The sequence below is a fragment of the Pinus tabuliformis genome, chromosome 6, assembly GCF_031772625.1.
Source record: "Pinus tabuliformis cultivar Carrire ecotype Pingquan chromosome 6, CPIR1, whole genome shotgun sequence".
NCBI lineage: Eukaryota > Viridiplantae > Streptophyta > Pinopsida > Pinales > Pinaceae > Pinus > Pinus tabuliformis.
Window position 1 is genome coordinate 906,093,424 of NC_142292.1, and position 27,913 is coordinate 906,121,336.

Consider the following 27,913-nt stretch of genomic DNA (forward strand, 5'->3'; position numbering starts at 1 on the left):
CCAGTATTCCACGAGGGGCTAGAGACAGGGAGAGGGGTATCTAAATGGAGGAAGCCCACAACCCAAAACCCCCACAAAACTGAAACCCACACAAAACGCACAACCCAAAACCCACAACATTGAAAACCCACACAAAACCCACAACCCAAAACCCACAAAACTGAAAACCCACACAGTTGAAGCTAAATTTTAGAAAATTAGCCAAGACCCACATAGGTGAAGGTGTTTAAAAACACATACACATGCATAACAAAGGCACAATAATCCAATTCGGCTAAATGTGTTAAAAAACACAGTATTTAGGCTAGTAGGACAGTGTCCTACCTTCTAGTCGTCTATTTTTTGTTTTGTTGGCTTTCTCCATGCCAGAAAGCCACAAGAACCTCAGATGCTTCAAAAACCATAGCTTAGACTACAGCAACCTGCAAGACAGCATCAAACATGGTTAGATATCCCCAAAACTACAGAAAAAATGTGAAATTCAAGCTCACAAATTTACCTACAAACTTGAAAAATCCCTTCGGAGCGCGAAACGGCCATGTCCAACACCGAGCCAAGCTAAATCCGCCATAGGGAGGAACGTAGATGAATAACGATCCCATACCACCAGACAGGGAAGAAAAACCAGTAAAAAAAACAAGACAAAACAGACGAACACAACCGAACAACCTCCAGCACGACCATCTTTGTTGCTCCATAAACCACTACCCACATCACCTAGGAATGTTATGGCAGTGACTACCATTGGAGCAGTGGCGCGCAACTACCTAATAGAGCAAACGAACAACAACATGACCCGAACAGAAATGAATTATGCACAAAACAAGTCGCAAAGGAGATGTCGTTACAAACCCTAAACCCCAAATTAATATGCTGAACCGATGGTTATGTACGCACAACAGGTGCATGCATGCAGTGACAATGTGTCGTACGACGAGCGAGGGTGCCAACATAGCGAACAAGCTGAAGTGGTCAAACATCGGGGACTCTCCCCTATTTAATAGAAAAATAAGAATAAAAATATATAAATAATCCCAATAAATATCAAAATAATTTATGAAAATGAATATATTTAACATTTTATATATATATATATATATATATAATAAAATAATATATTATAATTGGTATTTAATTTAAAACCTATGTTATAAAATTGTTTTACGTTAAATACATTGTAAATATAGCTTATATTTATGTTATTTCTAAAGTTAACGCATTTTATTAATTTAAATATATGGCTTTAATCCTTCATCCCTCATCTTCACCCAACACAATTAAGAAGGAAAAGATATAAGAGATAACATCTTATAATTTGGAATTGCAAGCCTTTTTTTGAAAGTTGTCGAAACATTATTATTACAGGTATTAAAATACAAGAATCATATTGAATGCAAATGTTTCATACGTACTTGGGCTTTGGCGGCAAGACTTCGGTGTCATTAAACAAAGGCCACAATTTTGTCAGAGTGAATTTTCTTAAAAAAAAATAATTAGGGGAGTGTTTTAAATTTTTTTTTACTAATGGAAATAAATTCAGCATTATTAAACATCCAAAATCTTAAAAATTTCAATAAAATTTTCTCAAAATTATATGGAAATTTAATTTCCCAACTTTTAGACTGCAACTTCGAAACATAGTTATCAAATTTAATCATATTGCCATAAAAAAAATTAGAGAATTGGATTAGTCGATTGGAACTTTGGTACTGTGTACAAGATACAAGTTCACGCATTAATATAAGAAGACTAGTGCAAATTTTTTATCAGAATTATAAATTTATAGCAGCCGGCCAACTCTTTAAAAACACCTTTCGGATAGATGAAATGGCATAATCAGTTCTCATCGACTTGATGGAGGCTTTCTCTGACATGTCTGTCGCGTCAGCGATGGTGCGGGCCACCATGGAAGCGGAGGAGAAATTTGGCAGACCGGCCACCAAAGTCGATTGGAAATCTTCCCTGGCCAATATATTAATTCCCCATTCTCTGATTTCAAACCATAACCGAAAAGGTGGCGAATCTGATATCCCGCCGCGCAGAAGAAACCAGCGACCTGTTAAGTCCTCCCCCGGCGGCCATTAATCTGGATAGTTCCTTTCTAGTGGATAGGATAGCCAACCTTCAAAAGCATGCCTTGGTAGGTCGGTGGCACTTCCCAGCTATGGAGGACGGTCGAATGAGATCTTGGATAGGTTCTAAATGGAACTCTTTTTTGGGGTATATCTCGACAATTGTCAGGCTTATGAAAAACTGGTACAGTTTCCACTTTCTAAGTGATCGTGATCTGGAAGTAATCCTAACCCTCCCTTGGGTTCATGACAAAAGTTTTCTTTCTCTACATAAATGCTACACTGGCTTCAACCCACTGCGAAGTACCCCATCGAACAACTTTATCTGGGTGAAACTTCCGGGTCTTCCCATCGAACTATGGACTAAGGAGACTTTATCTGATATAGGCAACGCCATCGGGAAATTAATCTTTGTTGATCCTAAATGTCTCGAGGCAAAGGACAAAAGAGTCGCTTGGATTTTAATCGAGAAGGAATATAGAGGAGGCTTCCCTGAGCATATTGACCTAACATGGGGTGAGTCTAACATTCAACAGAGATTGGATTACTGGGGAGTTCCATTCCAGTGCTCCATTTGTCATAAAACTGGTCATTTGAAAATGAATTGTCCCTGTCGTCTAGGTGGAAGACAAATGGGGAGGGATCATTTTATTATAAATCTTCTGTCAACCTTTCGGGAATGGGTGGGGATGATCAAAGGGGGAACAGAAGTCATGGCTTTGGCGAGGATCCCGGTCCTGGGAGTACCTGCCACTCCCCCCTAGGGGGGTTTCTCTGTGTAGATCGTCTAGCTTTTCTCAGAAGAGGACTCATTCCTTAGAGCTCTGCTGCTGGAATCTCAATCCTTTAAAAGAGAATAAATCCATGAGCAGATCATCATATAAGTCGCGGTCCCCGGAACCGATAAGCCATTCTCCTTCTGAAAGACAGATGACTTTCTTAGCCAACCCTATGCCCCCTGAACCATTTCCGGACAAAATTTTACCTTCTCCATCACCTATTCCCCATCCTTTCCTAGATATCCCATCTGCTTCCCATATCACTTAAATTTCATCATCTCCTCCATCTCCTAGAAAACCCAAATTTGTGCCTCAGGGGAACACAATGCCTCCCCCCCTTTTGACATCCCCCAATCCAATCAAAGCCATCACATATTTAAAAGGAAAGGCTCCATGTCTCACAGTCATTCCACTGAACTCTCCTGCATCTTCTCCTACAAATTCCTTTGGATGTGATCTGGATCTTCGTTTAAATATAGAATCCCTCAATCTTCATCCTCTTACTGTTCACAAACCTCAAAAATCTCTCTCTCCTACAATCAACCCTACCTCGGTAGGGAATATCACTGTAAGAAGAAAGCAGAACAGGGGAAGCAGACACTTTCGTGGCAGAAAGGGAAGGCCAGATTTGAACATACAAGATCTCTCACTGGTCGACATTCCTATCATCAATCTCACTGCAAAGGGGTCGCTTAGAGCAAGCAAGCCTGGGGATATGACCAAATGATCAATATTCTCTCCATGAATATTAGGGGTCTAGGAGCGGACCCTAAATTTTTGGCTCTAAAGGACCTTTTTAAGTCATCAAATTCAAAGATTCTGCTTATTCAAGAGACCATGCATGGATGTCAGGAATCCATATCTTATTTCGGACACATGTTTCCCACCTGGCACATGGTTGTGATGGGTGCTACTGGACTATCCAGAGGCCTTACGGTGTTGTGGGATCCGGTTTGGATTTCGGCAATGGCCTTCAAGTGTTTTTCGAGAATTCTTATTCACGCCTATATTAGGGGCTCCCCAGGCCAATTCGCATCCTAAATGTCTATGCCCTGTATAAGGAATGCTTTCCCTTCTGGAATCGCTTTCTGTCCTCGGAGTTCTTGGATATGGATTCTTTGCTGATTGGAGGGAGGGGGGGGACTTAAATTTCACTCTAAGTAATGACGAGATTTGGGGAAGGGGTAGGAAAAATGATCAGGTGGGTGGGATGATCAAAGATGCTATCATACAACACAATTTTGTTGATGTTTATCCTTCCATGATGGGCCCTACTCGGGATAATGGGAGGTCTCAAGATGCATATCTTGATAAGAGACTCAACTGTTTCCTTATCCATGACAGGTTGATTGATCGCTTGGGGTTTCCCTCTTTAAGGATTATTCCGAGCTTCATCTCGGACCACAAACCTATCTCCATTCAATGGAATCACCGAGGCCACAGAAGTGGTTTCCGATTCAAGTTCAACAGAGTTTGGTTAGAGGATGCACAGTTTAATAAAATCATTCAGGATTTTTGGCTATCATCTTCCTCTAATGACCGATCTTGGCATACCCAAACCTTTTTGGATCGCGTGTCTGCGCTCAGAAAATGCGTAAAAAGCTGGGAGCGGGAAAAGGTGATTTCTAATAGGGAAGCTCTCAAGGAGATAAACTGTAAACTTGAAAGATTACCGTTATGTCTGAATGCAAACAATGTGTCTCTGGATATGAGAGCTCAGATAAGGGAACTCAAGAGAAATAAGAAAAACATTCTAGCTATTGAAGAGGCGTCCTGGAGATTGAAGAGCAGAGCAACCTGGCTTAAAGAAGGCGATAGAAATACAATTTTTTTCCACATATATGCAAACAAAAGACGGGAAATAAATTCAATTTGCGAGATAAAAAATGAGGAGGGAATCTCGGTGGTGTCACAGGAAGATATCACAAAGGAGGCTGTAAAATATTTTCAGAAAGCATACAGTAGGAATAGAGGCAGCGAATTCAAAGACATCTTGTAGGGCATAGAACCCTATCCACAAATGTTTGATGAGGAGCAGAATGAGCTTCTATTTGCAAATGTCACTAAGGAGGAACTCATGTCGATCATGAAATCTTTTTAAAAGGACAAAAGTCCGGGCCCTGATGGATGGATAATTGATTTTTTCATACATTTTTATGACATGTTTAAGTCTGACATTTTGGAAATGGTGGAGGAGGGCAGGATAAAAGGAAGTATCAATCATATTATATCCTCCACTTTCATTGCTCTAATTCCTAAAAAGAAGGTTTCTCACACCTTCTCGGATTACAAACCCATATTTCTTTGTAATACCCTCTATAAGATAATCTCCAAACTCATTGCTGACAGGATGAGAAATATTTTATCAACCCATTTGTCCCAAGAACAGCATGGTTTCCTTAAGGGTAGGAACATTCTGGAGGTTGTTGCTCTTACACAGGAATGCCTCCACTCCATGCACACAAGAAAAGCTGAAGCTGCTTTATTGAAATTAGATCTCAAGAAAGCATATGACTGCATCGATTAGGGTTTCTTAAGATGTCTCTTTACCAAAATTGGCCTCAATAACAATTGCTCTAATTGGATAATGGCCTGTGTTGAAAATCTAAACTTTGTTGTCCTTACAAATGGTACCCCTTCTTCTTTCTTTCCTGCTGCCAGAGGCCTGAGGCAGGGATGTTCACTGTCCCCTCTTCTTTTTATTCTAGTCATGGACTCCTTAAGTCTTCATATAAAAAGGGTCGTCAGAGAAAAGAGATGTCGCCCTCTGGCAATCAGCCGGGATATTTCTATTACACACAACTTGTTTGTTGATGACATCTTGCTTTCAGCGATGCTTTGTTAGGCCACATGGACCTGTCTTCATGCCATATTGGGAAATTTCCAAAGAGCTACGGGACTGTGTATAAATGACGAAAAGTCATCTTTCCATCTGGAGGATGTTAATGCGGAACTTATTGTTCGTCTGGTGCAAATCTTCAATATAAAAGCAAAACCACTTAAAGATGGCCTGAAATACCTGGGATTTCATTTAAAACCTACAGCCTACACATCAGCAGACTGGATGTGGATCCATGACCGATACTTCATGAGAATAGCTAGATGGGAATTTAAATGTCTTTCTATGGCTAGGAGGGTGATCCTAACTCAAGCAATTCTGGTCCAATTAATGGCCTACTGGGCCCATTTATTTTACATTCCCGTAAATATAATTCACAAACTAAACAAATTAACTGCAAATTTTATCGGGGGGGGGAACAAAGAGAGAAGAAGATTCCACCTGACTAAACTCTCAAATTTGACTCGTCCAAAAAAAATGGGGGGATGGGGAATCATGGACCTACAAAAGTTTGGCATAGCTCTACTATGCAAATCTTTATGGAAAGGAGTTTTAGGAGATTGCCTTTGGAGCAATGCCATCAAATCGAAATATATGGACAGTAGAGACATATCCTACTGGTAGAGAAAAGGGTCAATAGGAACTCCCCATGGATCAGCCATATGGAGGAGCTTTCGAAAAATTGAACATTTTTTTCTTCAAAATCTGATATGGAGTTTTCAACGGAGAAAAATAGCATTATTGGACTTGATCCCATTGCGGGAGGAGATGAGGAAACCCCCTTCCCTCAACAGCTACTTCGGGTCTTACAGCAAAAAGGGATCTTCTTTTGGGAGTAGACTATTGATAGATGGCTGGGGACTCTTCCAATCTGGAAAACGGCCTCGATGCTGGACCTCAATGGTGATCTTGCTCTCCAATGGAATCAGATCACTTGGTCTATGAGGAACAGGGGCATCTACAAATCGGAGGTGGAGGATAAGCTCATCTGGAAGGGGTATAGGGGAATGACAAATGTTTATGTCAAAGATATCTATTTAGTACTGCAAAAGGACAATCCCATTCTACAGGATAACATCTTCCCTACTATCTTTTGGAAATCTGGATGTCCATATAAGATAATCATATTTTCATGGCTTGTTTTCCATAATAAGAACCTTATGTGGGATAACCTTCAAAAAAGAAATTGGAGCAGGCCTGCTATCTGTCCTATTTGTAAAACTGAAGAATAAAACAACTCGCACATTTTCCTAAATTGTCTTCAATCGCAAGGGCTATGGAAGAATCTGGCAGAAAACTTCAGATTCTGTATGGTTTCCTTTCACTCTCTTAAAGAAGCTTTTGTATGGTGGAGCAATCAGAAATTGGTCTCCTATTCCGCTATTAACTCTTTGGGATATCTGGAAATGGAGGAACGAGGCCATTTTTCAAAACAAGAAGGAAAATTTTAACTCAGTTTATGGAATAATTCTCTCACAATACTACTCCGTTCTCTCCTCCATTTTCCTTTAGAGATTTGAAAAGCTGAAGGTAAAAAAAATTGATCCGTCGGGCATTCCTCGAGCTTATTTTGATGGGGCGGCTCAAAATGGTATTTGTGCTTGTGGTGTCTTTATTATAACAATGGAGAACCAACATATTGACATGGAACGGTGGAAAAGGGTCTAACAACAAAGCAGAGGCAATGGCATTGGCTGGTCTCCTTATGTTTTGTGATTATCTAAACATTCAGGTTTTGCAAATTTCGGAGATTCCAAGGTCATTATTGACCATGTAAAATCAATTCACTCCATAAAAAACCACAATCTTTTGGGTTGGCTGAACAGAATTGACTCTATCTGGAAATCTCGAAAGGACTATTCTATCAGCCATATTGACAGAACAAAAAACAAAGAAGCTGATTCACTGTCAAAAAAAGGTCTTTCTTCACAAAACGAATACTAGAAGATGAGCATAACGGTGGGGGATGAATTGCACCAAATTCAGGACTTCATACTCCCAGGTACTTAATCCTCTTTTATCTCTCTTCCATTCTGGTATGTATCAAGTACCCCTTTTTTTCTCTTCTGGTTGCTCTTGATTTTCTGATCTTGCATACTTTCGTGGATGCTTTATAGGTCTCCATATTATTCTGCATATTTTTTTATGAGGTTTTGAGTTATAAGGCTTCGTTTTTGTATCTCACTGAATTGGCTTGGTTGCCTATTCGGGCTGCACCTATATGTTATCATATTCACTAGATGATGTACTGTTATCTCTTTTTGAAATGAATAATAATCTAGCTTTTTTCGTACCAAAAAAAAAAAAGATGAAATGGCATACGGTTGCTATTAATCAATGATAATGTTCGGTGAATTTTTATACAATAAATATTTGTACAGGAAATTCCTTTTCATGAGGTCTTTAATGGAATATGTAGATATATATGGGTTATGATGTATATAATGGCAATAGAAATGATTATCTAGATAATAGTTTGTATTTGTAAAATTGAATAAGAATATGTATGATATGTAATTTATAAATTTATTAAATAGAATATTTTTTTATTAGGAAAATTTTCATTATTATTTTAAATAGATTTTTTATAAGAATATTTTTATTAAGATTTTTATTATTTTTTTATAATATTTTGAGTAAATACAAATTATAAGACTTCTATTATATAGAATAATAGATGTTATTCTTAATTGTTATAAATTAGAATTTAGTTTAATTTGGTTAATAAATAACTAGTCCTCTAGAATTTTAAGTGTATATTTTGAAACTTTATTTTAAATATAAAAGAATTTAAGTGTATATTTTGAAACTTTATTTTAAATATAAAAGAATTTAAGTGTATATATATATATATTTATTTATTTATTTGGAGAATGGCGATGGAAGCTAGGGTTTCGCAGGTCTGTGACCATCTATTCCCCTCCGCAGTGAGGCAAGGCTCCTTCTCAAACACATTTTTAATATCATGGTGTGGTGATAGCTCTCTGGATTATCTTTTCTGCGAGGACCAATTTCCTCTCCCAACTTTTGTTTTCAGAGGATCGATATACATTTGGCTGTAAAGTATGCATGACTGCCGAGGGAGCATGCAGAAAATCAATTGTCGGAAATATCTTTTTGATTTGTCTACACATGCTTGGAGGAAAAGAGATCGATGCGGATTCATGGATCTAACAGCAGTGATGTTTTCTGTGTGGTATGCGGATCGCAGAAGCCCTAAAGTTTCTGCCTCGACCTCCCCAACATCCATTATCGCAGTGGAAGAAAATGATGATCCAAAATCCAAAGAAGTCACTCAATATCCCCAACACGTAAAGGTGGTCGTGATGGATCGAACGCAAAGTATATGGGAATTCCAAGCTGTGGTTTTCATTACCACAGAGCTCCGAAGTGTATTCACCTTGTGCAGCTTCTATCAATCCAGACAGGAGATGGTGGGAGGACTTCACCAGGCAATATTTCTTAGGCTAAAAACGTCAATCACATCGTTTCTCATTGGATCTCATGATTTTATGAAGAGAGGGACCTCCGACAAAGAGATTATCACCAGATCTGCATACCTTCTTCCAAATACAGACTCTAAACTCCCGAATAAGTTATACCCAATGTACTTACCAGATCCTCGTAGGGGTTCTACAAAACAGTATTTTTGGTTCTCACTGCATCAGCCCTGTAATCTCCTTTCTTTAATGACGTCGGGCTTTTAGCTAGAGGTTATTTCTTTTTCTGTTCTAGGGGTGCAGCATACGTACGACCGTGGGAGCCGCGAGATGGGTGTGGTATTTCCCTTGATTCACAGCAAGAATTGAACGCATGCAAAGAGTGCCGACCACTTATGACTAATAAAAGGTTGGATCTTGAAGATCAAATGCCAGATCCACCTGAAGGAGCCCTGATCCAAATATTTATCAGAACATTGGAAGGGAAATCAATTTGTATGAGGGTTTGGAATTGGGAGTGGATAAAAACTCTTAAACAAAAGATTCAAGACAAGATGGGTATCCCAGCCAGCATTCAAAATCTGATTTATGCAGTGAAATATTTGCAAGAGGAATACAAGATGTAGGATTATGGCATTGGCCCCAATTCAACCATTATCCTTAACATGAGACTTATAGGAGGATGTCCTAGAGCTAGCTCAAAAGGCCTAGCTTCATTCAAAGATGCAGTCAAAGGGAAGGCAGACTCACAAAAATAACTAGAACAGTCTCCCACTATTCCTAATCCCTATATTGTGGAGCAGATGACCGAGGGGTCAATGTTGACAATCAACTTGCCTAAGGTAAATGAGATTTATGATTATTTCCATGCTAGAGCAGTTATATGTCGATTTAATGGATTCTGGCCCAAATCGGAGGCACTAATTCAATGTATTCATTCTACTTGGACAGAAAGTTGTGATATCCATTTATGTTCTAGGGGGTTTTTAATTGTCAGGTTTGATACAACAAAAGATAAGGATTATGCATCAAATGAGGGACTATGGTTTTAGGGAAATGCGGGTCTATTCATGACACCATGGTTTCCAGGTTTTTATGCAAATACCATGGTGGTTTCCAAAATTCCTATGTGGGTAAGGTTACATAATCTACTGTTGCATTTTTGGCATCACAAAGTATTAGCAGGAATTGGGAATTCTCTGGGGAAATTCTTAAAGGTGGATGTAGATCAAGTCTCAAAGGGCATTTTCACCTTTTCTAGAATTTGTGTAGAGGTAGACTTTAGTAAAGGATTACCTGATCACATCCTGCTATTTCACAACAATCAACAGTGGTCTCAACCCCTTGACTATGAGAATACGACCTTTCGTTGTCGTACATGTCTTCAAATTGGTCACCTTCAAAGTGCTTGTCCTCAAGTTAAAAAAGAAAGAAAAAAGGGACAACCTCAAAATCCAAAAGGATGGCAGTTTTCATAATCTCAGGAAGTAGAAAGAGAAGATGTATAAACCACAGACAATACCATAAACATAAATGTACATAAATCCGAGGACATTGCACAAAAGGATGAGCTTGAACATAACTCTGCATTATTTCCAATGTCCTTTGAACAAAAAAGGCAGATTGAGATGATTACATCTGAAAAAGAAGCAAGTGGTACCAAATGAACCCATGCATCATAAAATTTAGATTCTAACAAAGAAATCTCATCAAACGTAAAACAAAATTAAATGACAATTGTATCATCCACGCCCAACTCTAGTGATTGGCGGAAAGTGGAAACAAAGAAAGGTAGGAAATAATAGAATAAGGCAACTCTCTGATGAGTTTTTATTAATCTTGGTCACCTAGATCTATTATTTTATGCATATGCTTTTTAGCATATACAATATGTAATTTTGTTTAAAATTAATAAAATTGTGATTTTTCCTTGGGAAAAAAAAAAGATATATATATATATATATATATATATATATATATATATATATATATATAATTTTAATATTCTATAGTGTTACAATTGGTATCTTCCAATGCTTCATTTCTCAATGAACTAGTTATAATGAGTTGTAAAGTAATATACGAAGGCCTCCTCCATTGTTATATAATGGAGGTTTTCAATATACTTTTATATCATGAGTAATACAATACTCTTACATGATACCAGAGTACTTGTGTTTCAAAGAGGAAATTTAGATGATGACATATGTTGTTGTTGTTGCTTTGTTATTGTTGACTATTGTCATTTCGTATGTTTGATTAGTGCAATGGTGATGGTGTTCAAAAACGTTCATGAGTGTTGTTGTACCATGTTTGAGCCGAGTTTTCCATATTTACAAGTCTAATTATTTATGTGTTGGTTGATGGTGTTGCTTCTCTTTGAAGCCTTTGTCATGGTTCTTTACTAGCACCTATTTTCTCTATATCAAATTTGGGGAATTTGACAATGTCGGCCACCCATGTGCCTCTACCACATTTTTATTTCAGATATCAACCAACCTCATTAAGGTTTAATGACTCTCATCTTCACAATTTTAATACTTCATCTTTTTGTACTTCCTAATTGGAGTGAGCCTCTATTCTTGTCATTTAGTGGGTCATTCTTGTCATTTAGTGTATCATTGTAGGATCTACAGTTTCAACTCCACGCTTATTTGAGCATTGACATCTTTCTCTATTTTGAGAAGATTTTTTTTGCCCGTGGTTTTTTCTCCTTTTCTCCACTTATGAGAGTATGTACATGGGTACCTTAGTAGGCCTCATTGTTGGGACTCAATTTTTTCTTTATGTTTGCTCACTATGTTTTGCTCAAGGGGAGTATTAGAGTTGGTTTTTTTCAACACTTCATTTCCTAATGAGTTATATATAGTGAGTTGTAAGTTGACATAGGTACTTGTATCTACATCATAGTTATCTTTAACCGACACTGGGCCTTATCCATTGTTATATAATTAAGGTCTTTTATGTACTTTTACATCATGAGTGATACAATACTCTTACACATAGTGCCACAATCACCCATCTTTTTACTACTCAAGTTAAATACATAACAAATAATTAATTATCTTAAGTTTACTAACTACTACCATTTATTATCTAATGTTCAAGCTTGTGTATACCATTGCACACATTAAATTTACTTCATATATTAAAAAAAAAAAAATTGTCTTTTATATCGATGTTAATATCAAAGTAGATTGAATTAAAAACTTTACATTAAATTTATTAAAAATATAACCAATTTGTTATCTTTTAACAAGTTTGTTAAAATCCTAACTAATTTATTATATTTAATTAAATATAGTTTAAATTAAAACAATAATTAAATATGGCGTCGTCTAAATTATAGATGAAATGGCCTTTTTCATGACCATTTTTCTGGTTAATTTTAATCAAAATCTGACAGAGATTTTTAAAAACTTGAGTTTAAATTGTTTAATCTGCAGAATTTGAGTGCCCGGGGGTTTTCAAGGGTAAATCTTGAAATTGTATTGCCAGATTTTGGTGAATTTCGGTGAAAAAGGCTAGTTCATCTATAAGTTAGACTACACCATTAAATATTATATAATCATTTTTTCCTTTTATCATCCTTGAATAGAAAGGCATTATAAATATGTACAATTACCTTTAGACAATATGTACAATTATATAACATGTTTTCTAAATATCTTAAAGTAGATATATGGATGTGCATAGCTCTCTTCAAAGCCATATTCCAACATAAAGCATCCAATATTGTTTATAATTGTATAATATTAATTCAATTATATATATATATATAAAGAGAGAGAGAGAGAGAGAGAGATTTTGAAAATTTGAGATCAGTTGTTACTATTATACGAAACACAATTATTTTATAAATGTTATTAATGAGTTATTTACAATATATATTTGAAAACTTGCATTACAATTATTTCATAAATGGCATTAATGGGTCAATTACAACATATCTCTAAAAACTTAAACCCAACTAAGCAAATGAAGAAAGAAATTGTTCACTAAAGCACTCAAACTAAAATCCTTTAACAATATTTAATTATATTAATAAATATTTAACTACATAAAAATATTATAATATCTACATTTTGGATAATGTAAAAAAAATACTTATAATACTTTGTAGATTGTAAAAACACACTTATGCTAATAATGGAGAAGATCCATTTGATTGGATAAATAAAGAATCTTTGTCTCTCAAAGTATGGATGTTATACCTAAAAATTATGACCATATTTTCTTTGGTCACTATACTTTGTCTTTGTGCACAATTTTGGAAGTGAGTTGTCTTTAAGTGTGACTTTTTGAAAAGATTTCTAGTTTATTTTCGATCTAATTTGTCTAGAATCCGGCAAGGATTCATTGAAATCACAAGTTTGATGGGTGAAATTTGCACAATCGAAGTGCCCCAAGGGTTTTTCAGGGTGTTGAATCCATATATGCAATCAAAAAATGAGTTTAAACAACACAAATCAATATTTCACTACAATTTTTTCCTCCAGATTCCGGCCAAAAATCCTCCAGAAACTCCAAAAAGCCGCACTTAAAGACAACTCCTTTTGGAAGTTCATCGAAGGAATTTCATTATTTGCATTATATCTTATGTTTAATAATTACAAATTAATTGGCACCTAGTTTAACTAATAGATAAAATGGTCTTTTCAAGAGAATTTTTTCTCGTTAATTTTAACCAAAATCTAATGGCGATGTTAAAAATCTTGAGTTTAATTTATTTAATCTATAGAATTGGACTACCCCAAGAGTGTTTCAGGGTGTTGAATCCATTTATGCATTCAAAAATGTATTTTAAACAACAAAAAATCACTATATTTCTTCAAATTGTATCGTTAGATTCTAGTAAAAAAAGGTCATTTCATCTATAAGTTAGGCTGCACCATTAGTTAATAAGACACTTTGCCTCCAACAAATCAATTTAAGTAATTGGAGAATTTGTATTCATCATATTTAATGAATAAGTCAAAGTTATGTCCTTTCATTTATCATTATTATTTTTTATTCAAGTAAATAGAACTAAACATAATGTTTTTAATATTCTTTTTAAGGTATATATATAGTTTTGGAGGAAAGAATAGTATCATTTTCACTTAGATTTGATTCTTATAAGTGACACATTGAACTCATATTGAGTATATTCTTGTAATGGCTTCGAACTTTATTCTTCAATGGCCTTGATCCCTACAGAATATCTCACATTTTCCTATAAGCGCGAGGGTGACGTGGTTGTTACATGAAAAAAAGATTAATAAATAAATGTCAAAGTAATATAAGATAGGCGAATAGCACATAATAAATCAATAATAATTAAAAAGAGACATAAGTTTTATTAAAAGATATTAAAGAAACCTTTTAAGAATATCTATTTAGTCCTTTCATTGTATAATTTATATATTTTATTTTTTTACATATATTTTCATATTCTTCTTTTTGTTATCATTCAGTAATACTTCATTAGTATCATAGCAAGTGAGATCATGGATCATACTAATGGTTGTAATATCGTCTTGTGCAACAACCACCATAACATCTTTTCAATAGAATTGGTATCTCTCATAAGGTCTTTTAGTTGGCGCATCCATATAAAAGTATGTTTAGTACCACAACCACTCCCTATAATCAACATACTATCACCCATAACAACAAATTAAAGATCCATATGGTTATGAAAATTGTAGGCAAATTATGAGACTACACAATAATAATTTGTGTCAATTGAAATCAATCACATGATTTCTCCTAAAAAATCTAAGAAAATGGAAATCAACATAGATATTAATTCCATATTGAACAAGTTAGAGAAATAAAATGAGAAAATCAGTGAATATTGCATAGAAATCAAGGAAAAAAGTAAGCAAAATCATGACCAGATGAAGGATGGCATTACACAATAATATGGAAAGCTTAACAAAATATAAAGCAAGGCTATGATGCACTAGAAAAGCTAGAAAATGTGAAGAGCCCCAAAGAAAGTGAAACAATCTCAACCATTGCTAGAAAAACTCATTGAGATTTTGGGGCCAATAGATATCCAAAAAACTCAAATACAAATAATCCACAACCAATAATGTTCATAATTGATGGTTTGTAACTATTCATGAACTTACCATCACCTTACTAAAATCCTCCCATATAAGGTACCTAATGAGGATTAAACTAGAATTATCAAAGTTTATGTAAATGGAAAGAAAAATCTAGTCTAATTTAACAAAGAAGAATAATAATTTGAAATAAATTGTCTAAAATGACAATGAAATAACTAATCTCACCTCCATATAGCTTGAGGTAGCACATACAACTAGTATATATGTTAGAAGAAGATTTTATATTCATCTATTATATTTCAAGAATGATTATTTAAAAGATCCAAGGTATCTCAAAGAGATTTTTTTTTCAAAAATCACCAAAATACAACAAAAAGTTATATGAACAAATTAACACATGAATGGGAAGCACTAGAAATGCTAGTACCCAAGTTATCAGAAAACAACTTATCCAATCTTAATTTCTTGAATTAAAGCCATACATTTGGAATGAGTAGAAAATGTATAATATTGCATCTAGATTCCACTCTGCCTATCTCTCTCTCCTTTCCCTATTCCATACATGGCTCTCTCTCTCTCTCTCTCTCTCTCACACACACACACACACACACACACACACACACATAGGCATTCTTAATCTCTACCCATTTGAATATTCCCTTTTATCTTCTCCCCTCTCCATGTCAATCTTTCTATCTCTCTCTCCCTTTCCATGCCCTCCTTCTCTCTTCATTTCCCCATTTATTTCTCTCACCCTCTCTCTCTTTGACATAGACTCTCTCTTTAACCCCCCATGTTTACCCTCTATCTCAATTTATCTCTCTCTATCTCTTCTTGCCTCCCCCTTTATCTCACCTTCTCATACATTCCCCTTCTTCATCCTTTTCTCTCTCTTCATATCCACTTCTCCCTCTATCCTCATGTATCCTTCATATATCCCTCACTCTCACATTCGTTAAGCACCCCTCTCTCTATCTCTCTCTCCCCCCTTAACCTGCCACTCCCTCTCTATCTCCTTACCCATTTCTCTCTCTCACTCTCATCAGGTTTCCCTCCTCTCTCTCCCTTTGGCCTCTCTCCTCCCCTTTCCCTATCCCTTCCTTTATATCTCTCCCTATGTCTCCCTCTTTCTATCTCTCCCCCCTTTCCCTATTTCATAGTCTCTCTCTCTTCCCCCCACACCCCACTCTTCCTTCCCCTTTCTCCCTCCCCCCGCCTTATATGTATCTTTCCTATATCACTCTCTTTCTCTCTCTATCTTTCCTATATCCATGTCTCTCTCTCTCTACCCCACTCTCTCCCCCTTTCCCTCACTCTCTTTCTCTCTCTATAACTCTCTTTCATCCCCCATCTCTCCCTCCCTCCCTCCCTCTCTCTCTCGCCCCCCAACCATCTCCTTCTCTCTCCACTTATATGTCTCCCTCCAATATCCCTCTTTATCTCTTACACACTCTCCCCCTATATGTCTCCCTCCTACATCCTTCTTTATCTCTACCTTGTTGGGAAAATTACTGAGAGGGGGGTGGTGAGTCAGTATTTTAATTTACTTCAAACTTTTCATTTCTTATTTTTCATTCTATATGCTACTGTCATTTATGAAACCCGCGTATGTACACAACTCTTGTGAAGTAAAACTGCATATATTCAACTAACTAACTTTTCATATGTTCCATCAACTATTCATATTTAACCAATGCATCATTATGTCATTATTCATTTATTAAGCAGAAACCATGAGTAGTAAAGAGCAGATAACACAACACATAGAACACCAGGAATTTTAGGTGGAAACCTAATGTGGGAGAAAACCATTGCTTTCGTTGTCTTTGTCTTCTTTGTTATTTTAAATAAACCTTTTAATCTTGTACTAGCGCAGACTCCCTAATTGAAGATATTTTAGAAGATTCAGCATATGGTATAACATGATCAATATGCAAATTTCATATTCAGCAAATAATAGCTATAGTGATACTCTCTACAAAAGGAGAGAGATCAGTCTCCTCTCAGCATTGGTCAACCCTTTTTCCTTGATGTCAAAGGGGGAGAGAAGCTTGGTGTTTGGAGAGATGTTTTGGAAGAGAAGATTGGTGTTTAGCCTGATGTTTTTGCAAGTATTTACAAGTGATGGTGACCAAACACCAAATTGGTTGCCGTCAAGTCCAAAGGTGGGGATTGTTGGCATTATGGCCAATGTGTTTTCGTTGATGAATACTTGATAGAGATGTCAACGTTATGGTTATGCATATGTTACAGGTGATACGAACAAAGGAATATCAGTTCAAAGACAGATGGATGGTAAAGATAAGGTGTGAGAAAGTATGTGTGTGTCCTATGAAGCAAGATAGCGTACATACACAGGTATGACGAAGAGAAGTCAGGTACAGAATCTGCACCATGGAATTATGAATACTAGGGGTCTTTACCATGGTATTGGCCCAAAGTAATGAGTGAGACAACAGATATTTGATCCCGTCAAAGAATACCAATGACATTACTAAGGGATTGGCCTAAAGTATTGGCAAAGGCTAATTTTGTATAAGGATATGGAGATCAGAGTGTTATGAGTGCAAGTTATGGGTTATTAATGTGTAATCCGATCTGAAACAAGTGTGCACTAAGGATGATGGAAGAGGCTCATATATGATAGCTCTAAAATAATAGTAATAAATATGCTTCCTTAATTTGTTTGTGATTATGGCTAACAATGATAGATCTATGGTGATAATGATACTCTGATATGAATGTGTGAAAATAAATTTTGTGAACCTGTTAGGTCCCTATAATACTAGTGATTACCCCATTACTATTGTAGTTGTATCCCTTATTAATATTGTTGTGCCCCTATTGTCCCCATATTGTTATTACTGTGCCCCATAGAATCCCTCTATTGTTATTTTTGTGGCTTTATATTATTATTGTTAGGTCGGCTGGGTTATATTGTGACTCCTTAGACTCCTATATAGAGAAAGGAGGTTTTGTCATTTGAATCATCAAAGAATCATTCATTTGTGTAATGTAAAGGAGGTTGCCCCCTCGAAGAGGCTGAATTCTAAGGCTTTGATCTATCTTTTCTATCTTTTTTTGAGCTGGTTTCATAACATTTGGTATCAGAGCTTTGGATTCTAGGGTTTCGCTGCTCCAAATAGGTCATCGTGGAATTTTTGCTCTACTAAACTAGTCTATAATCAGGTCACTATGGGAGATTTGGCATAACCCTTCCTTGGAGAATCCAATTTGGATCAGACTGGTGGCATTGGAAAGGGGACACAGAGGGCTACTGCAAGCCACAATTTCAGAACTGGATGATTCAAAATTACAGAGATACATCAGAGGCAATATCGAGCTCCTACAAAGTGAAAAAAGGTGTGTAGATTTTTTTAAAAAAAAATTTAATAAGCTTGGTTTGAAAAATTAGTTTGAAGGAATTCAAAGGGCATAGTAAAGCATTATTATCAGTAATTTATGCCCCAAGGAAAGAAAATGCAAACACCTAGTAAGCAACCTAAAAGTGGGAGGAGGTTTCAATGGATTTTATCACAGGTTTACCCAAGTCTGAGGGAAAGAGTGTCATCATGGTGGTAGTTGACAGACTTACCAAGCATGCACACTTTTGTGCATTATCACATCCATTTAAAGCCAGTACAGTTTCTACTGCATTTATGGAAACAATTCAAAAGCTACATGGAAATCCAAAGATTATTGTAAGTGACAGAGATCCCATTTTCACTGGAAATTTTTGGACAGAATTGTTTTCTTGTCTTAGTACTCAGTTAGCTCATAGCTCATCTTATCATCCTCAATCTGATGGGAAAACTGAGATAGTAAACAAATGTTTGGAAGGATATCTTCGTTGCTTTGTATCTAATAAATAGACACAATGGGTCAAATGGTTGCCTCTGGCTGAATGGTGGTATAACACTTCCTTCCATACAGCAACAAAAATGACCCCATTTATGGCACTTTATGGATATCAGCCACCATCCATCACATCATATTTAAGAGAAAATTATAAGGTTCAAGCAGTGGAACATCACATCGAACATCAACAACAAGTCATCCAACTCTTAAAGGATAACCTCGTGTTGGCACAAAATAGAATGAAACAACAGACAGATCAACATCGCAGTGAAAGAAGTTTTGATGTAGGTGATTGGGTATTCCTACGGCTACAACCATACTATGGCATACAAATTGGAGCTTCCTGCAGCTTCGCGAGTGCACCCAGTTTTCCATGTTTCATGTTTAAAGAAGGTTATAGGCAAGAAGCTCCCAATGCAAACAATATTGCCAGAACTTGACGAGGAAGGAAAAATTATATTGGAACCGGAAGCAGTCACAGAAATAAGAACTCGACAGCTACGAAATCGATCAATTTGGGAGTATCTCATCAAGTGGAAGAACTTATCCGCTGAAGATTCCACATGGGAGGATGAGAATTTTATACAGAAGCATCCAGAACTACTCAAGCGTTGAGAACAACACTTTTTTAAAGGAGGGGAGCATGTTAGGTCCCTATAATACTAGTGATTACCCCATTACTATTGTAGTTGTATCCCTTATTAATATTGTTGTGCCCCTATTGTCCCCATATTGTTATTACTGTGCCCCATAAAATCCCTCTATTGTTATTTTTGTGGCTTTGTATTATTATTGTTAGGTCGACTGGGTTATTTTGTGACTTCTTAGACTCCTATATATAGAAAGGAGGTTTTTTCATTTGAATCATCAAAGAATCATTCATTTGTGTAATGTAAAGGAGGTTGCCCCCTCGAAGAGGCTGAATTCTAAGGTGTTGATCTATCTTTTCTATCTTTTTGTGAGCTGGTTTCATAACAGAACCATGTGTTTTGGTTGCATTGAATTTCATATCTGTACATTGGTTTACCTCTAATAATTCATGTACATACGTGTATCTGCTTCTAAGTAGTCGCGTATATATTCTGTGAAAGCTCAGAATCTATACGCAAGTGTTAAGAATAGTAAGCACGTACATATGTCAATGTGCTTTGTAAGAGTCATGTATACATGCTAGGGCTTTACAATATGGGTTGTTGATGATATTTGATCATATTTTGTTATGTTTGTTGTTGTTTGTCAATGATGTCTCTCTCATCATAATTTGTGTTTGACAATACTAATTAGGTCAATTTGGTTATGGAATGGAATGTTGATTAGTGATGATTCTATTGTATGATTATTTGTAGTTGGTTCAATGATCTGTGATGGATTCAGTATAAGATTCAGCGATTGATTCAATGTTACAATGATTCAGATTTAGGTATCAATAATTTGAGATCTATACGCAGGTCTTCTTCAGGGGAAGAACGTAAATACATGGGTATGATTCATAATAGTAGTGTGTACATTCTGATATATGTATGGGTTTGCATTGACAAAAATTGGTTAATGTGATGAGCACAGAATGGTTTGGTATATTGATGAGTGGTTGTGCATTGATATGATCTGTTTGGTTTAATCTAGTGGCATCGCTTGATTGAGATTCAATGACTGGTTTGCTGATGTTGATTGGATGAATTGATTCATTATTTGGTTTCAATAATATTACTTGGTATTGGGCTTAATGATGGAAGTGGGTCTAGTCTGAAAATATGATAAAAAGTGGCCTACAGGTTTGATTTTTTGAGTCAGGTAGATCTAGTATGAAACATTCTGAAATGTGGTCCACAAGAGGCACTAAGGGTTGGATCCTTCAGTGAGGGAGTCGAAGCTTCCTTCCAATGATAGCTGGATAATTTAGTGGACATGGTAGGAGCTCCCTTCCGATAGGAGCCGGTAAACGAGATCAGGGGGTTGGAGCTCCCTTCTAGTGGGTGCTAGAGAATGAGAGAAGGTTGTAGCCTTCTGCAGGTGGGTGCTTGCGTACTAGTAAGAGTCTTAAATCCATAGCTATCATATCGGGAGACCCACAACATGTACTTGGTAACTCCCAAGGAGAATATCAATTTAAGTCCAAGATTGATATGACTATATCAACTCTAAAGTATAGTTAAGCTATAACATTTATGTCAATTCCAAAGACAAGATAGAATTATGGGCTATCTATGCTCCATATTATTTTTAAATGTATAAACAAGGCTAAAATGATGGTTATATTCACTAACATTTGTGAGAGTGGGAAAAATAAAAAGAAACAAAACCAAATATATGAGCGATAAGATTGACCTAAGAGAAATCTATTTGATCTTTTTATTCAAGGATTCTACAAATTGAAAATAATATTATATTTTGGCAATTATAATTTTCTATTCCATTACATTTTTCCTAACTATTCTCTCTAAGCATTTTGTATTGGTCATTACAATTCTCTATGCGATTTCATTTTTCCTAACTATTCTATCTAAGTATTATGTATTTCACTTTGTTTGAGCATGGTTTATAGCATTTGTTAGAAAAGGTAGATCCATTGGGAGTTAAGGAAGTCAAAGAAGGTGCATTCCATTAGTTTATTATTATAAGGAAATGGTTTAGGTTGTAAGTTTTCTTTTAAATATACAAAAGAAATATTTAGTTTGCCATTTTGTTTTGTTTTAATAATGACATCCTCTAAATCAACTCCTGATGTAATGATTTCCCTGCTTCATTTTGAGTTTTCACTAGGATCTTCACTGTTGGCCATGATTTTTTTAGAATGGTCAACTTTTATTTTATTTTAAACCTCCTCTCGATTATCATATTTTCTGCTACATAAGCAATCTCCTCATCATCAACTAGAAGGGAGACATTCTTGGGTATTTTTGCTTTTGGTCTTTTATGGCTCTTCTCTTTTCTAACATCAGTTATAATTTCATCCTCAGTAATGGCCACATATTCTTCGGCTTCAGCTTTAGTCTCAACTTCCTCATCTTCACAAAGTTACATGTTTAGCTTTGCTAGATTTATCCACTATAGGGATTTTTTGTTGATCTTTTGGATGTAGTCTTGTAGCATCATGAAGTACTTTTTTTTCTTGTTTGTCATATCTTCTTCTAACTCTGAGTAGAAACTGCCAATGACATTCATAATTTCTCGCTCTATAAAATAAATTCCTCCCAACATAATTGAAATACTTTCAATAAAATTTTGCCAAACAAAATATCATATGTTAGTAAAAACTAAGTTATAAAAAACATAATGATGCAGTTACAATAACGTAAACACATAAATATAAATTTAATAATACTTACAATATCTTGTGCAATGTCGTTTATGATTTTTTTACACATCCTTGTAGAATCATCCTCTGTGTCATACATCAACAATGAAAACTGATATTTAATCTTGTCATGTGACTTGGGCGGTTTTGTAAGTACATAAACAACTTTTGTATCTAGTATCAAATATATATCTAGTACTTTTTCCCGCACCTCATACTTCCACCATCGTAAATCATACTAGCATATAGATATATCTGCAAATCTTCTTCACCTTCTCTATCTTTCACAAACCATGCAAATTTTGTACGCTTCACTTCTTGTGATTTCTTCCAATAAGAAACCAACTTCTTATCCTTTGAGGAGCCACTTGCTAAATTTTTAGTTATTAGTTCAAGACGAGTTTGTTCAGCAGTATTTTTTGAGAATCCTCCTCCAGCTTTAGATGATGTAACTATTGTCTTTGGTCCAGAAAGATTCATAGAAACCTTCCTTGATGCCATTTTCCTGCAAAATATTTATATATATATATATATTACAAAAAAACCAATATCTTAAGTAAACAAACAAAACAAAACAATTTTTTTTTAAAACAAAGACCAGAAACATGCACATCAACCCCATGACAAGTGGCTTGTTATATTTATTCAGGGTACAAAAAAAAACCATTCCTTTAAAAAAAAAAAAAATTACATCTGTCGTCTAGCCCCCTGGTAGGCCAAGGGTTGATTCAGAGAATCGACCACGTGCTTGTCAGGGGGGCACTGTGCCTTAGGCGGGCGTGCCCGCCTGCGGCACATTGGACTTGCAGCCGCACGCCCACCTAAGGCACAGCGTCCCCCTAGCAGGCAAGGGGTCGAGCCGCACGCCCATTGTGTTGTGGGTGGCACGCTTGCCCACAGGTACATGCACAATCTATGTCTGTGGGGGGGGCGCACCCAATCGTGGGTGTGTAGGTTGCATGCCCGTTGTGTTGCGGGCAGGCACACCCATGACTAGGCGCACCCGCCCGCAGCACAGCAGCCCCTTACCTTCCAGGGGACCACTGTGTTGCTTGTGGGTGCACCTACCCAGGGCACACGAACCCCCTGCCTGCTAGGGGGTTGTTGTGCCCCGAATTGGCGTGCCTTGGGTGGGTGTGCCCATGCCCGTTGTGTCACTGGCAGGTGCACATGCCCAAGGCATAGGCATGTTTGTGCCTTGGGCAGGCGCGCCCTGCCGTGGGCGTGCCCACCCGCTCGGGGCACAACGGCCCCTTGGCTCAGAATCGGTCACCTGGCCTGTCAGGGGGCTACTTTGCCTCAAGCAGGCATGCCCACAGGTGACATAGTGGCCCCCTACCTTCCAGGGGAACATCGGGAAAGCTTGGCCCATGTGATTTTTTTTTTTTTTTTTTTTAAGGAATCTATATTTGGCTATCTAAATGTTAAATTTATTTTTTAATGGAATGGGTTTTTTGTCTAGTATCCTACATGAACTTAACAACCCAACTGACACATAACTACTAGTAAAACTATGGGGGTTTACGACCTACACTCAATGGGATTTGAACTAAAATCCACCTAGTTTCAAAAAATGTCCATATTTCGAAATAATAAATTGACTTGCTACCCAAGACAAAAAATAAATTTAAAAAAAAAATGTCGACATATAACAAACTATTTTCCCGAAATTTCTAGTTGAATGATCAAAGTAAAAGGTAAACTAACCTTTGAAATGTGATAATCTCGCATTGAATGTGTTGTCGATGCTCCACAAAATCGCTCCAAGCTTTTTAACGAAACCTCGAGAAGTCTTGATGCGATGTGAGGAATAGTGATAATGAAATTTATTATATAGCAGAAATTATGGAATTGTTTTATCGCTTCTTGAATGTGGTACTAAAAAAATATATATAGTAAGTATTATGACGATACAGTAATTTATGTTACATTAGGGATAAAAGATATAATAAAATTTAAAAAAAAATCAATTTTCTAGTAAATGCTATATAGTTTAAGTAAAAGATTTAGTTTAATTTTGAATGAATGTATTAAACGATTTTTTTTTGGAAAATTTGAATGGAAATTAGAGTCAAATTTTTCAAGTAAAAATTTTTCAATAAATTGTAGAAGAAAATTTTGGAGGGAAATACTTCAAAAGAAATTTTTGGAGGGAAATTTTTCAGTCTTTAAGCTATATATTATCATTAAGAGAGAGTGCGATTGTATCATTCAGCCTCTTTTATTTTAAATCCATGGATTCTTCTGATAGTGAAGTTTCACTTTGTGAAGCATCAACATCTTTGTCGTGTAACAACTCTACTCATATTGATGAATATAACGAAAATTATTTCACTATGAATAGAGAGTCAAATCTTACACTTAGTCCTAATCTTAAAGACTATGAGAGCAGCACTGATGAAGGGAAGGATGAAGAATTTCAAATAAATAGAGAGTCACAGTTTCAATTTAGTCCTAATCCTAATAATGGACTATGAGAGCAACAATGATGAAGGTTAAGATGAAGAATTTCCAATAAATTGAGAGTCACATTTTCCACTTAGTCCTAATCCTAAGGACTATGAGAGCAGTAGTGACAAAGGGAAGGATGAATAATTTCCAGTAAATAGAGAGTCACATTTTCCACTTAGTCCTAATCCTAAGGACTATGAGAGTGACAATGACGAAGGTTAGGATGAAGAATTTTCAGTAAATAAAGTCACTTGTTCCACTTAGTCCTAATCTTAAGGACTATGAGAGCAGCAGTGACGAAGGGCGGGATGATAATTTCTAGTAAATAAAGAATCTCATTTTCCGCGTAGTCATAATCCTAAGGACTATGAGAGCAGCACTGACAAAGAACGTGATGAAGAATATCCAGTAAATAGAGTCAAATTTTCCATTTAGTCCTAATTTTAAAGACTATGAGAATAGCACTGAGGAAGGGCAAGATGAAGATGATGAAGAATATTCTCCAAGTCAGTATTTCAAAAGCACAGATGATGGTAGTGAAAAATTTCCTGCAACTAAGTAATGAATATTTTTCAAACAATGATGGCGATGAATTTCATGACCATGTTTAAAATGACCATAGTGAGAATAATATTCCTCCTAATGATGAGGAAAATGCTTATACAAAAGGTTATGATTCAATGATGGAGATGTTGCCAACAAATATTGTATCGAGGAGTAGGAGTAGACATTTTTGTATCAATCCAAGATGTTCTAGTTATACAAGCGGTAGAGCAGAATATCTCACGAGAAGAATTTCTATCAGTGATCTCATTTCAAGTGAATGTTTTCAAAAGGATTCCTTGAAACATATGGATTTCAAGTTTGCATTGGAGAAAAGGAAGAGATATTTATCAATGAATAAAAGCATGCAAAATTCATATTTACTGTGGTGCATGCAATCTACATTGTTAGGTTATGATTATCATATTAGGTCTTTATTTATCTGTAGAAAGGATTTCAAAATGTTTCATTCAATTGGTAATTTCCATCTGTCAAGAATCTAAGAAAAGTTGGAAAAAGATCCCACATTTTATTCATAAGTACATCATAAACGAGAGTTTGGGCCATTATCAAATACTGCAATGTCATAGATGAAATACTTATTTTCAAAGCATGGAGAGTGTATGCCAAATAGAGACACAATACATATTCCATATAATTTCTCAATACGGGAAATCTACAACTTATACAAAGAATATGCAAAAGGTGTTGAAGGAAATGGTCGATTTATTACATATCAATATTTTGTGAAGATATGGAAGAAAGAATTCAACAATGTTTGTATTCCTAAGAAGACAAGGATGGGGGTTTGCAGTACATGTGCTTCTCTTAAATAAAAAAGGGATAAATTTCAAGGGACAGAAAGAGGTAAGCATTTATAACATTATTTTTTTAAATTGTATAGTCATCAATTATGAAAACATAGCTTTCTTTTATGTTATGTGTAGATTCCATTGTCAAAGCACTTCAAGAGCATCGTGAACAGAAAACAAGTGAAAGGAAAAATTTGTACAAGCATCAAAAGAAGTGTTATGATAATTCAAATAAATATTTGGGTTTGATAATTGATGGTATGGACCACAAGAAAATACTTCTACCACATTTTGTTCGCACACCCAAAAATTTACAAAAGGAAAACTTTATTCAATTTCACTTGGTCGGTTGTATGGTCTTCAATGGGAAAATTTTGCCAAGGGTTTACTTCACAGCTCCAAATATTCATAATGATGCAAATCTAAAAATCACCATAATTCATGATGTGCTTTCTCATTGGTCTAGTAATCTTCCTGAAGTTTTGTATCTATAATTGGACAACACTTGTCATGAAAACAAAAATCAAATTTTTTTGGATATCTCAACATGCTTGTTGAATTGAGAATTTTTCAGTTGAAAAAGGTTGGTTTCCTTCTTGTTAGGCATACTCATGACCATATTGATAAGATGTTCAGTCGGTTTTTAGTCACATTGAGGAGGGAGGATGTTGGGAGTTTTTCATCATCAATTGAATGTATTAAGAAATCATACATGCCAGAGCCTATTTTTCATGTGTTGGAAGAAATTTTTGACATGAGAAGGTTTATTCTGAGATCGCATGGTGAGGATAAATGCATTGAACAACTTAATGACATTAGCTTCCAACATCAACTTCGTATCAAAAAAATTGATGGGAAAACACTAATATGGGACAAGAAGTATTCAACTACTGCAGAATGGGCGTCATCATCAGGTTTAGCATTTTTGAAGTTCATTCCAGATCATCCAATATTTGTGTCAAATATGTTTTTATTACAATCAATTGTCAAATATCATAATGCACGTAGGCAGAAGAGAGATATAAATTATTTTGATTTCCTGGAAGAAATTAAAAAATGTATTGGATATACATATGAGTACTTAGATATTACTGATTCAGTTTGGTGGGAGCATTTTTAAAATAATCAGAGTGATATCATTTCAAGATCAAAAAATGAAGATATATTTTTGAAGGCTCCATTTATTTGGCCACAAAATGTGTCAAATGAACATGAGGAAAGAAACATTGTTGAACAACAATAATCTCAAGGTATTATTAATTCTTCATAGGTAGAGGAAAGAGAAATGTATATTGGTTCTAGAAGGTCTCATGCACAACGTGAAGCCATGGAAGACATTTACATGGGTTCAGTACAGGTTATTAAGGAGGGTTGCATGATCGCAGTGTTAGCAGATGGAGATGCCAATGGCTATCCATTCTAGGTTGCCAAGGTTATAAAGGTCATTACAGAAAATGAAGATGTTGCAGGTGTTGAAGTACATTCATATGCCACAAATACACACCCATTAAATGATGTGTACAAGCCAAAGATGGTAGTTGATAAAAAAATTGGCAAAAAGAGAAAAAGAAAGGGTACAAATATAAATCGTTGCCGCATATACCTCTTAAAATTGGAGGATGTTGACATACTTGTTTATGACTTCAGTTTAACAAAGAAAGGAACTCTTCACTTCAGTGTTGAAATTTGATGACTAAAAAGTTTCTTGCAATCCCAACCTGGTTTTAATTTCACCTTATCACTCCCATTCAGTTAAATTCCCTTTCGC

General features: G+C 35.8%; 1 protein-coding gene across 1 annotated transcript; it reads left to right on the forward strand.

The window, feature by feature from the left end:
* The first annotated feature begins 3,914 nt into the window (after positions 1 to 3,914).
* LOC149261871 (uncharacterized) lies at positions 3,915 to 4,850 on the forward strand. The gene has a single exon (XM_089371601.1). The coding sequence runs from the start codon at positions 3,915 to 3,917 to the stop codon at positions 4,848 to 4,850; it is 936 nt and encodes a 311-aa protein (XP_089227727.1).
* Positions 4,851 to 27,913: the final 23,063 nt, after the last annotated feature.